Source organism: Sphaeroforma arctica (genome assembly GCF_001186125.1).
Source record: "Sphaeroforma arctica JP610 unplaced genomic scaffold supercont1.239, whole genome shotgun sequence".
In the NCBI taxonomy this organism is placed as follows: domain Eukaryota; class Ichthyosporea; order Ichthyophonida; genus Sphaeroforma; species Sphaeroforma arctica.
Window position 1 is genome coordinate 35,348 of NW_014040319.1, and position 13,618 is coordinate 48,965.

General features: G+C 43.2%; 3 protein-coding genes across 3 annotated transcripts; 1 reads left to right on the forward strand and 2 right to left on the reverse strand.

Moving 5' to 3' along the window:
- Positions 1 to 1,010: 1,010 nt before the first annotated feature.
- SARC_04330 (hypothetical protein) lies at positions 1,011 to 2,843 on the forward strand (the record flags this gene model as incomplete). Its single annotated transcript, XM_014301840.1, has 1 exon — positions 1,011 to 2,843. The coding sequence occupies one exon, from the start codon at positions 1,011 to 1,013 to the stop codon at positions 2,742 to 2,744; it is 1,734 nt and encodes a 577-aa protein (XP_014157315.1). The 3' UTR covers positions 2,745 to 2,843.
- A 1,955-nt stretch (positions 2,844 to 4,798) lies between these two features.
- Positions 4,799 to 10,408, reverse strand: SARC_04331 (hypothetical protein). Its single transcript, XM_014301841.1, has 9 exons — positions 10,125 to 10,408; positions 9,498 to 9,734; positions 9,041 to 9,235; positions 8,405 to 8,583; positions 7,625 to 7,897; positions 6,870 to 7,005; positions 6,180 to 6,230; positions 5,605 to 5,825; positions 4,799 to 5,012 (listed from the first exon to the last, which is right to left on the reverse strand). Exons 1-9 carry the CDS (start codon positions 10,314 to 10,316, stop codon positions 4,955 to 4,957), a joined length of 1,542 nt encoding a protein of 513 aa, XP_014157316.1. The 5' UTR covers positions 10,317 to 10,408; the 3' UTR covers positions 4,799 to 4,954.
- Positions 10,409 to 10,793: 385 nt separating this feature from the next.
- Positions 10,794 to 12,198, reverse strand: SARC_04332 (hypothetical protein; the record flags this gene model as incomplete). Its single annotated transcript, XM_014301842.1, has 1 exon — positions 10,794 to 12,198. One exon carries the CDS (start codon positions 12,196 to 12,198, stop codon positions 10,966 to 10,968), a length of 1,233 nt encoding a protein of 410 aa, XP_014157317.1. The 3' UTR covers positions 10,794 to 10,965.
- Positions 12,199 to 13,618: the final 1,420 nt, after the last annotated feature.

Consider the following 13,618-nt stretch of genomic DNA (forward strand, 5'->3'; position numbering starts at 1 on the left):
TTATATATATATTATTTGTTCTTGTTTCTTAGATTGTCCATTCATCCTTGTACATAAATCTATAATAAAAAACACAAATAATACAATGTTTGAGTATTGCAGAATTTAGAATACAACAATTTTAATTAGTCAGTTTTACTAAAATCACTCCAAGTGATAAAGTATTGCTAAATACAGAAAAATGGTCAAGTACAGAGTATTAGATCGTATACCAAACAGGTGTTTATTGGACATTGCTAAAACTGCAAAAGCGAATATGGCGTCCGAAAATTCAAAATAAGCGTTATTTATTTATTTTGTCAACATTTATGAAGGAGAAATGAATAGAATCAATAGATCCAACAGTGGAGTTTTGAAGGAATTTAGTTTGTTGTAATACGCAGAGAACTTTAAAAGAAATTATAAATATTTTCAAGCTTTCAGTGGAAGTACACGATTTTGACCGTACTTTATCGTCTTGAATTTATCGAATTACCATAGGAAATACAAGAAGTCATCAAGTATTGGCTTAATCTAAAAAGCTGACATAGTAATATGCACAAGTAGAAGAGGGAGTAAATAGATCGTTCCGCTGTTTGCGATGTTTTGTACACACAACTAAAAACCAAAAAAAAAGACGCATAAAGTTTAAAAAATACATGATACGCTATAGCTTAGGTGCTGACTGCTGATAGCGAGGTTCCTATGTCCTACGAAACTACAACCTTGTAGCAGGTCTTGAAACATTCAACTGATCTGAGTGGGTCCATCAAAATGCTACATGCAAGCCACAAGCTTTTACTTTGAGTATTTAAACTAAACCTCAACGCCGACAAAGACATATACGACAAGCACTGTCAAAATACACCAAAATGTCAGCAATAAACCGGATTCTGCTATTGAGCATTGTATGTCTCGCAATGCACAATACAGAAGTATACGCTAGCAGCTACAAAAACCAGGTAACGTACAAAAGCCCCATTAAGTGTAAGGACTCGTACGTTGATTGTATTAGCCAGCACGAGCTCATCATGTGGAAAGAATGCTGTGCCAAGGGAGACTACTGTCAGGACTGGGTTCCGGATTGCAGTGTTCGTACCTGTTGTGAGAAAATAATCTATGACAAGCCCAAGACTTGTGAGAAGAGCAATGTGAAGTGCACGGCTGGTTTCGAACTCACTGGAGACCAGGAGTGCTGTGGAAAACAGAAGAGCTGTGCACCTGGGGTGAAGACTTGCAATCGCAATACCTGTTGCGAAGAGAAGAAGTACGATCAACCCAAGAAATGTAAGGAGTCTGCTTTATTCTGTCCTAATGGTTTTGAGTTAATTGGAGGTCAGGAGTGTTGTGGAAAACAGAAGAGCTGTGAACCTGGGGTGAACACTTGCAACCGCAATACATGCTGCGAAGAGATAATCTATGACAAGCCCAAGAGGTGTGAGAAAAGCAATGTGAAGTGTAAGGCCGGCTTCGAGTTAATTGGAGGTCAGGAGTGTTGTGGAAAACAGAAGAGCTGTGAACCTGGGGTGAACACTTGCAACCGCAATACATGCTGCGAAGAGATAATCTATGACAAGCCCAAGAGGTGTGAGAAAAGCAATGTGAAGTGTAAGGCCGGCTTCGAGTTAATTGGAGGTCAGGAGTGTTGTGGAAAACAGAAGAGCTGTGAACCTGGGGTGAACACTTGCAACCGCAATACATGCTGCGAAGAGATAATCTATGACAAGCCCAAGAGGTGTGAGAAAAGCAATGTGAAGTGTAAGGCCGGCTTCGAGTTAATTGAAGATCAGGAGTGCTGTGGAGAACAGAAGAGCTGTGCGCCTGGGGTGAAAACTTGCAACCGCAGTACCTGTTGTGAAGAAAAGAAGTACGATCAGCCCAAAAAATGTAAGGAGTCTTCTGTCTCATGTCAGTATGGATTCGAGATGAATGGAAAGCAGGAATGTTGTGGCAAAAATATGAACTGTGAAGACGGTGTCCCAAAGTGCAACAAAAGCATTTGCTGTGACAAGAAGAAATATGAAGAACCCAAAAAGTGCAAAGAAACGAACATCGAATGCGATTATGGCTTCGATTTAGTTGGCAAGGAGGAGTGTTGCGCTGTCAATGGCTACTGCAAGCCTGGAGTGCCCAAGTGCAGTAAGTCCACCTGCTGTGAGAAGCGAAGGTATGACCAGCCGACGAAGTGCAAGGATGATGGTGTTTACTGTGGTTACGGGTACGATCTAATAGGCCATCAGAAGTGTTGTACAAAGGGAGACTACTGTGAGCCTGGTCTGTCAGACTGTGATCGACACACTTGCTGTGAGAAAAAGAAATATGATTTGCCTAAGAAGTGCAAAGACTCATCTGTGAAATGTGGACCTGATTATGATACCACCAATGAAAAGTGTTGCGAGAGAAATGATTATTGCCACCACAGTGTGCCCGAATGTAGCAAGAAAGTGTGCTGTGAGGAGAAGCCGTACTCACGACCTATCAAGTGTGCACATGCTGATGTACACTGTGGGCACGGGAAGACCAACTATCTTCAGAAGTGCTGCGCTGGCAATCATTGCGAACCAGGTGTGCCCAAATGCGACCAGGCCGCCTGCTGTAAGTATACCGGCCCAGTTGACCCGACAGGCAACTATTACAAGTGTGGTGATATCTCATCTCACAAGTGCAGTAATGGATATAAGCATGACACTGCATGCTGCCGGTACTCCAACAAATGTGGCGACTACGCTTCAATCAAGTGTGGCACTTCGCGCTGCTGCAAATAGACGTAATGTGTTTCTCTCTATATGACAATTTCAATTTTGTCGCTGCCAAGAGTTGCAGTCTACATCGAGTTAATGAGACGATCCAAATCGAAATAAAACCTATCTCTACAATTTGATTAGTATACATATTGGCGACGAGCCAAAGCAGGTTCTGAAGAGACTGTGGTTTCTTTTAAATATCGATATGTTTTATGAACCCGCCATCGTAGTTTCAGAAGTATCTTAAACACCAAAGGTGTTGAATAAATATACTGAAAGAACAATCTGCCGCGCGTGGGTGCAGAGCCAACTTAAACCACCCCGTCGGTGTGATCAGAAAGTGAGTGTTTCGCTAAAGAAAGGTAGAATATCGTTCGCATGTACAGGGCATATCAATGACAACACGAAAGAGAAGCCTTCTGAAAAGCACTACTGTTTCCATCTGAAAGTTCTGATACACGTGCTGAGATTAGAAAAATTACATTCCTCTCGATAGACGCCCCTGGTAGAAGCATAAAATTGGAAGGGGGATGGTCAGTAGTCATCAGGGGTGCGGCAATGAAATGATCGCGCGATCTAGACGAAACCTGGTGCGAGCAACACATTCGATTTGAAACTTCATCATAAGGGGTTTATATGAACCGATAAGGTTTATGCCCATGTACTCCAACAGTCGGCCCGGTACCTCTGACTACAGTTAGATGGAGTGACAGAACAATTGAATATCTGGGGCACTGCATGTCTTACTCCGAGAAAGTTCTTCGATGAGCTTTTGTTGATGTGGTCTAGAAAGACCACCTGACCCTATTAAACAGGGGACGCAATATCCTAAAATTTCACATTTGCACTATAGTCTCTTGTCTGATTTTTCGACAGCAATGCAGTGGACTGTAAACAGGTTAAAAAATAAATAGAGAGGCAGTATCTGGTAGAGAGACTAACGACACCCATTCGTGCAGACATGAACTTCACACCGAACGGCTTTCAGGTCAAAGACGACGAGACTAAATGTGGGTTGCTACTTGGTACTCGTCGCGCATTCTTAACCTAGTAGATTTTTGAAATATTGCCCCTTGCAGTGTAGACTACTTTAATGTGTAAGCGCATAATAAATGATATATCTGCGAAGTTCGATACTGTAGCATGCGTCACATATTCACTTCTTTCCGTCTCCAACTTGCCTGGTGATAGGCTCTGAAAAGCGTACGATAATATGGGGCCGACGCAGCGTGGAGCGACCATACTGTACAGCTCGTGTATGCACAGCTGACATCCGAGTGTTGTTTTACATGTGTTTGTGATTGACTCGTACAAATGTGTGATAGGATTTTATTTTTCCGGTAATACATGTGATTTTGTGCTTGCCCGATAGTCTCGAATCCCACAATGTATATTCGCTGACCATTCCCCGCCTTATAATCGGCATGAAGTCCTAATCATTTTGTCCCTGGAAACATGCGATACGCACCCACAGGTCGTGCCTACCCTTTCACGTCCCATTCAGATGGCCAAAAGTGATACAACTCAGCTGCTTCTATACACTCGTGAACCTGCATTGGTCGTGTCTCTAACAGAACAACCCACCAGTCCCTTCTGCTGTGCTACCGTTACGTCCAATCTTTTGATATATTCCCCTGCGGCCGAAGGAGTGACCGTGGATGTGGTAGATAAAAGGACTTGACTCACGCTATGGGCGCCATGATGTCGATGGGAGTCTGCCTTGCTAATGAAATTTAGAGAACCTAATCGGCTTATTAAACTCCCATGACCCGCTCTTTGGGTTTGCCATCATATACACACAGTCCAAACATACACTACTTCAGCGGTGATTCTTCCACGCCAATTTACAGGCTGCGCGCTCTCACCAATCACACGTATATCTACTCGGTGCACACGTGAGGATCAAGCGTCCCAGCGTATGCGAAAGTACGCTGCGTATGCGTGTACGTGTGCGTGCACATGTCCGTGTACGTGTACGTGTACGTGTACGTGTACGTGTACGTGTACGTGTACGTGTACGTGTACGTGTACGTGTACGTGTACGTGTACGTGTACGTGTACGTGTACGTGTACGTGTACGTGTACGTGTACGTGTACGTATACGTGAGCGTGTACATGTATGCGTACGTGTACGTGCATACATGTGAACGTGCGGGAGTGAGGATGGAGTTATGTTGCCTACAACCAGAGGGACATTGCGCCTAGGACCGAGAACCGTCTCAGTAAACTACCTATTTCTTGAAGACAGCGCCGTTGTTGCCTGCGAGCACCACCTTTGTATCCTCGCCCCTGCAATGCACGGGTTCCCCATTAGTGCTACATTTAGATACGATACGTTCTGATAAGAGCTTCCTCTTGTTATGAAAGAATCACTATGCAGCTGTTAACAACAACTGCTACTGCATCTTTTACGCATCTACAGCCCTGAGGTGTGGTAACTTAATGGAAACCGCTATCCCTGAATACTCTCGAGGTAGTTCTGGACGGACACAGTGATAATTCTGGCACGCGCCAAAGATTCTAACGAAATATACATCTTCATGTGAAATTGATCTCAAATCGACATTGAAATATGCAACAACCGACTTAAATCACACTGTATTGTGAATTTTAGTTTCCTAAGTACCATTACACGAGTGTTCGTCGAAAAAAAAATGTCCATCCAAAAGTGTATCTGTACATCAATGGCTTCTCGTGTGCAAGAAGGAGTACACAAAGATACGCATACATGTAAGCTATACGAAAACAAGCGCATTGTCTGCACTCAAACGATCACATGTATATATATATATATATATATATATATATATATATATGTATATATATATATATATTTATATATATGTATGTACATAGATGCACAACACACACCAATACTTACTTAACAGGTATTTGCATATATCCACGATCGCCCGTCTTGGATAGCACCAACACTGGTTTTGACCTGTTGACTATAGTCGAGTCGCCCAGCTGATATCTCGCATTGGCTCCCCATGCGTATGTGTCATCAGTGTCAAGCGTTACACAGACACTCCCTTCACCTATGCACAAGTCCTTGACTGTGATGGCCGTTGTGCTTTGAGATCCCTCATCGTACTGTGTCTGTCAAATCAGGTACAAACGAGAAAATTGAAAACTGGGGTGTCGCTTTGGGATCGGAACTAATTGAAGTGGGTCCGATACGCCCTATCTGCTGTATGAAGCAAAAACTTCGCATCTGTGTCCATTCGGAACCAAGCGCAAATCACACCAGCAGCATCAGAGAAAGTACCGGTCAAATGCATAATGACACGGGTAGTAGGCCCACTAGGTAATATGGATCTCTAAAATGGGTATCGTTTTCATTGTCATATAAAGAATTGGGATCACGAAACTAGGATCATAGATAAATAAATAAATAGGATAACCCACGTGTCGCGAGAATCTGCTGAGCATGAAGTATTAGAGTCCACTCACCAATCCACTGACAGTCTTCACACTGGTCGGAATCCCGACAGCATGGCGATACTGTATGCAGAAGGAAAGCAAATTCCTGGAGTGAGTGTGTGGCGTATAGTCGAGACAATAGTAAAAATTGGAATGAATGTCAATGTTGCTCCAGGCCAATTCTCACGATGGTTTGGTCAGATACACAAGATCAGCATAACCATGAACTGTTGTGATACTTCTGTAAAAGTAAAGGATCAGACGCACCATCTGAAGTAATTTCTATCTCACTCTGATCTCGTCAGCTGTGCTCGACTAGATATCTATGGAATATTTCGATTGCATGCTGGTAGTAACTTTTCTCGCTGATAAAAGCACAAGAACGAGGCTCTAAATAAGCGAACGACGACGCATATGAGTGCACCAACCACTAGAACATGGGCAATATACACGTTCAATTAGATTGGGGTATTACGAGACCCAGAAGATCAAGCAACACGTATGATTCCTCCAAGCGTGCCCATAAAATACTGACGACTAAGATTTCGCGATCAGGGCATTTTGATCACGATATTCATGAAAAATCAATGTATTTGCGTTATAACACTCGCACCTAGGTTTTTCAGCAGCAACCCACACCAACGCCTCACTGCGCTACGAGAGCACGCGATACAACCATAGCTCACTAAAAATTAACTATATACTAAAAATGGGTCATACCTGACTATTCCCTAGTGTGCCACTCAACCCCGAGCCAAACATCTTCAGCACCACACCCTGCGGCGACTGTGACTGCAACACCACGGCGCTACAGTCCCCTCCCGCGGCAATTTTCAGCACCTTGCTATCCCTTGTCCTGTTCCAGATTGAAATGAAAATGATACAATACCTGGTGATCAGCAATTGGAAGTGACAAAGCACTCCAGCCAGGGTGTGCCCGGCGGGTGCTTCGAGTACTTCAATGCTTCACTCAACAGGATGAGCTCATACGACTCCGCAGAGCAATTTGATTTTCATAGGTCTTTAGTGAGGAAATGAACTACAACCACCATTGCCAGATGTTCTGAAAGTGGGAGTACTCCTTGACTACGATGTGTAAGCGACTCAACTGATTCAGGAAGATACCCGATCGCTATATAGTATCCCAGTGACATTTCCAGAAGGTGTCAAGATGTAAGGAAAGTACACATAACGCATGAACCAGGTCGCGTGCATGATGCGCTTTTAAGCGAGAATTGAGGAACTGGCAATCTTCCAATGATCAGGCAGACCTAAAAGATAATGGCTAATATCTACTTCCTACTTCATAACATTCAATGGCTCATCGCCAGATCAAATAAAGACGCATACACTGTGCACATCCGAGTCACACGCATTGTAGTGCAGGCGCCAGGAAATGCAACCAAATATAGCGCACAAAAGTACGGAAGACCGCATAGAGCTGCATCACGTGTCTCATGTTTTCCCTTGCGTACCTGGTATTCGGCCACCAAGGCGTATTGATGCGCGTGGGTAGTGCGGTGTACCCAACTGAGCCCAGATCAAACTCGCCCTGGCCCAACTGCAGCAGGTTATTGTGACCAAACGTCAGTATGTCATTCTTCTCCGTCAGCGCCAAGGTGTGGTTGGACCCGCACGCAACCTCCACTACCTCATCCCCCTCTGCCAGGTCTACTTTATGCCAGACGTCGGCCTTTACTGGCTCGGTGTGACCAAGGCCGAGCTGGCCTAGGCTGTTCCCGGTATCACTGTTGCACAACAGGATAGTTATCATCATAAACACGACTGAGTCTGTGTGGGCGAGCCTTGCAATTAGCACAGAGCGTTCAGGTAAAATTTTGCTAGGCCAAGTAAGAGCGGTTAAGCCAATACGATACATGCAAATATCGGGAAAAAAACTCCATAGACTATGCGGTCGGACCCGAGCTGCCCTTTAATATGCAGCTATTGCTCTACCGACAGAGAGTGCTATTGGGAATTCCACATAAATAAACTACAGACACCAAAAGGTACTACATTGCAGAACGAATATCGCATAATATTGTCGTCACTCCGATAAATTGCGTCGTATACGGTCATGAAATGGCTAACCTGGAAACTAAAATCGTACTGAGCCTCAAACTAGCAGAGTACATGCACTTGACCTTCCAGTATTGCAATGACAAGCAATGTTTGTTTCGTTCGCAATTCCTCCCCTCCCCTCCCCCCTATACACACCTTCATCTCCCACGATCCACTACTTCGCATCAGCTTACCTATATACCATGCCGAACAATTGTCCTTTATTGGTCAAAGCCATAAGGTGCCCCTTTCCACTCGTCAGCTGCACGATTTTTTCCCTCAAGGCTAGACCTTCAGGTTGTGTTACCGTAACGCCTCCGCTGAACCACCCAATGTTCTGAGGATGCTCCACAGCGTCCGTGCTTGCGTTTACCTAAGAGAATAGTGTGGCTACATGCATGAGACTCAGCTATACATATACAGAACACTATCATTAAAAAAAAGCAAGCAACTGCAGGTACATTCCTGTTCACAAAGCATATAGGTGTTGGGTGTAATCGTGCGCGGTTAGATGCTACATGTTATGGTCCAACGGTCATTTGAACACTAGAAAAGCGTTGTTTGTGATGTATGGAAGCTAGTTTTATCTAACAATGCCATCGCAGGCAGCTAATGCGTAGATAGACAGTGTTGTGCCGCCAGCTGTAGAAGAGATAAGCGTAAATTTTCAGGTGTGTATTGTGAGTAGATAGATACGTCCTTGTACTCCCAGCACAGAGCTATGCACCTACACCCTCGCCATATATACAATTTAGCACTATATCACACAGATGACGAGCGAAACGGATAGCATATACAAACAAACAACAAGCTCCTGGTCGTAAGACTACCTTATAGACGTGCCCACCACTTGCTAGGCAGTACAGAGCATCGCCACCGCATGCCATGTCGATCACACCACCACCGCTGACTACGAGACGGGGATCCGACTGGATGGCACCGTCGGCTTCATACAATGCACCCCAGGCGTATACATCTCCCTTCTTGGTTACTGCGGCCGCTTGCCTTTGCCCGAACGTTATGCTCTACGAGAATGAGGGGTGTAATTTGGTTGTTCTGCCCATTAGTGTGAAATGCGCATACAAAATACCCGAACACGTTTTTCAATGCCGTTGATAGGAATCGCACAGTCAGTGGTTGTGGAACTGTTGCGCGAGCATGTTATCAATAACTAATCAATGAAACTCCCATGAAACCACAATGCCAAGTAATCGCAGTCACCAGCACCATGCGATATTAGACTTGACTGTTGGAACGAAGATAAACCGAAAGCGCATCTGCATTTACCTGAACTCCACGCCGGTCAAAGCACGGCACAGCCAAAGGATATGGCGCTCGAATCTCTGCGCAACCAGGCACAGTGAGACCGTCGTTATCACCGAAGCAATACAGTGCGGCCTCTGGCTGTGGCTTGACTGGTACGAAAAACGCATTCTTCGACGATGTCGATCGCATCCGCACGTTGGATGTGCTGTGCTGCTCATCGAGTGTAGCCGGTGCAGAGTCTTGTTTCGCCTCAGATGCCTATTGACACACGAGAAAAGAGGGCAGGTAACGCTATCGTTATCCTACTCTCAAATTACCGGGAACAATATAAAACCTAAAGCGGCAATAGGTATATCCACTGTATGAATATATATGCTTACACACACACATATATATATATATATATATATATATATATGTGTGTGTGTGTGTGTGTGTGTTGTGTGTGTGTGTGTGTGTGTGTGTGTGTGTGTATATATATATATATACATAAATACACATATTATATATATATTATATATATACATACATATATATATATATATATAATTATATCACTTGTAAAGTTTGGCAAGTCATGCGTAGGATTGATAATCTCGTTGTAGATGACTGGAGCATTGATATATTACATCACTGATATTCCAATACCTGTATGAAAGGCGAAAGAAGCGCGGCCCCAATGCAAACACCAAGGGCAAGTCTGATCCGATGACCGCTACCGTGTTGCTGCCGGACACTCGAAAGGGAGCCTACATCTCTAATGAATTTCATTACCGGTCCAGGCCCATACTTTGTTGGCATGATAAGGCCTTGTCGTCTCTGTGACTGTAAGAAATCCATGACTTAGATATGTTATCGATAGCATCAAAAACACAGCTTCTATCCGTGATGGGTAGTGCATAGCGTTTTGATATATATTTAAAGTCGCAATTATGTACAGTACTTGCTTTTTAAATTTACACGATGACTTGACCGCAAGAAGCAATAGAGGTCAGGATTCCCCTGACGGCCTGACCCCACAGACTCACTGGGACATACATTTTTTTTTTCAAAACAAAATTTTAGAAGTGCCTGTACAGTCACGACAGTGTCTGTATAATAAGTACAAAAGTACATTTATGGATGTATTTATGTCCTGGAAATGTCGTTACATATACTCGAGGACTCTCTTGAGTGTCTCTCTAATAAATAGACTCGCACTACTACTAAATAGACTCGCACTACTACTAAATAGACTCGCACTACTACTAAATAGACTCGCACTACTACTTAATAGACTCGCACTACATGCACTCTCTCTCTATTTATTTATTTGGAGAGAGCGTCTATTCATTTATTTGTGTTTAAAATAAATAGGAGTGTGTAATCTATCGGTCGCCAGTACATGTCCCACACAGACATAAAACTGGTGCGTACGTGGAACTTCCCAATCTTTCTCACTCAGCAGCAAGTAAAGTGGCGAATTGTAGTACAATCCAGGAGTAGGTAATCATGATTTTTCAAAATAGTCTAGGCTCGGAATATCCACACACGCACTGGGCAGCATATTGGGGTAAAGTGCACTAGGAGCCACTGGTTTTAGAACCTCTCCCAATGTTCCATCCTTCTTTTGGTCACTCAAGATATCTGTCAGTTTAAACAGCGTGTCCAATTGGTCATCAAGTCGCATGTGGGAGGATGCGAACTCGTGCCCATTTAACGTTATATTCAGCAACTGCTCCTGCATATCAGCCAGTAACCACCGCCTACCAACAGCATCCAGTGTGGCCACAGTCGCTGAGATGTAGTGCACATTCGCAAGCATCCCAATCTTGTGCAAATACGGCTCCATATACTCATCCATAATCAGGGCTGTTCCACTGGCCATGATCTCGAATGTCTTGGCCAGCAAGTAGGGCCGGTCTTTGTCCTGAGGACAGGTGCCACCCAGAGCCAACTTATACTTGCCGATGTGATCTGCATATGCTGATGCTTGTTCGCGTGCATGCCCTCCTATGTAGCCCATATGCTCACGCCTCTCAAATACATCGGATTGGTCTGCTATCAGCTCTACCGCCTTCGCTCTCAAAGGGTACCACTCTACACCTGAGGCACCGGAGACAAGCACCCTGTTCCATTTCTGATTAAAGTGTTTCACTATACCTCCCGTGTTTCGTGTATAGAACACATCTGCGGCGGTTTGGTAGTAATTGTAGCAGGGTTTCGTTTGGGTGTGGTTGAAGACAAAGTTTGTGAGGGCTTCCGGATATCGTGGAAGGTTCAAGTCGACCCATGCCTGTGCATCTCTCGCCGGTCTAATAGCCGAGTCAAAGTTTAAATCCTCAGATATCATTACCTTTATTGCGTTGTGTTCCGCTGCATCTCTCCAGAACTCGATAAAGTATGCAGGTACCATGTACAACAACACATGTGTAACCTCCTTTGGGATGGTATCTGAAAGCGCCAAGTCTTCGTAGTATATCACCTGGAATCCCTCCTCCCTCGCACGTTCTATGTACCGATGGAAGAAGTATATAGGCGAGTCTGCGACCATCTTCAAAGTGAAGAAAGCCTTCTTGGAGGTGAATTGGTATGGCTTGGTGTGGCTTAACTCTTGCGAATTTGTTTCTATAATAGTAGAGCTACCAATTTCATGCTGCTTCAGTGAAGCGATACATACTGTATACAGAAATACAACGCCCAAAAAGCGCAGTGCCAACAAAACTGCCGCTTTTGAGATCATATTATCGTCTATGTGTATGTGTGTGCGTTTGAGTAGGACGATCGACCAGCCTTCACGACATACAATGATTGGGTAAGATTCTATAGTAACTTGATGTAAACACAGTCCACCGAAATATTCTAAAGGAATTGGTTTGATGTGTACTTGCATACATTTGTGAAACCTGCGTTTCCAACGTTGTTTTTTGTGTGTCTCTAGATGTATCTCTTATTAAAATCAATCACTTGCACAATCGCTCCTAAGACTTTGGGGCGACAAATTTGCTGATATGGTTGTGCGCAAACCTGCATATATTCCGAGCTGCAATACAATGGTGTGCCCCCATATAGAGACGTACGCCGCTAATAGCTATTTCATTAGTTGTGATGGATTGCACAAATACTTCACAAACATGTGGTGTATATCATACCGCTATATAACTTTTTGCGCTATCCGTTCTTCGTCAAACATCTTGCGGCGTAAGCGCTGAACCATACACACGGTGCAAAACTGCAATGCGATATCGTGCATATATACGATTATTATCTATGTTTAAAAAGAGTTTATATTATATATATGTACCTGTCATAATTTTAACGTGACTTTGATTTTTTGGATATACCATAGGAGCGAGCACTTTAGCGAGCTATTTTAATTAATTTGATTGAGGCAAAGGGAGAAAAAGGAAGAGGGCGTATCCATTCTCACTTATTCCATTCGACAAATAAATATCAAATGTTTTGACACATGTTTCTCAGTTTCTGTTGTTTGATGTTTCACAAGTATTTAAATTTATAACAAATTGATCGTCAAATCAGACAAATCCTCTTGTTGACTGTTGACCTGTCACAGGCTGTCAGCTGTTGCCCGCCCGTTGACACTTGACAGTATGTATGTATATATACCTATTTTTTTTCAACAAAACCCAAACAAAATATTTAGACGAAGGCAATATAATCAACAATAGTACTACACACAAAAATACTCTCTTGTAAATATTCATTTCACACCACCCAAAAATTTGGAAAAGAACTTCATGGCGACAAAGACCGACGCGTAGCGATCCATTCGGTATGCCTATATCTCATATATTATGACGGACCTGACTATCTCAATTTCGATCCTGAAATCCACAACGCAAGTAATGGCATCAACCGCGCATCAACTCTCGTCCTTCAACAACACAGTACACACGAAAAGTCAAACTGAATGGCAGCAAGTCGAGCAAATAAAAATAAGTTACAAAAAAAATTTGAACGTATACACATTAAATATATCTATATCTATATCCATATACATATATATATATATATATATATATATATATATATATATATATATATATATATATATCTATCTATCTATCTATCTATCTATCTATATATATATATATATATATACTACGTACAAACACACACGCGACACGCACACACACACACAC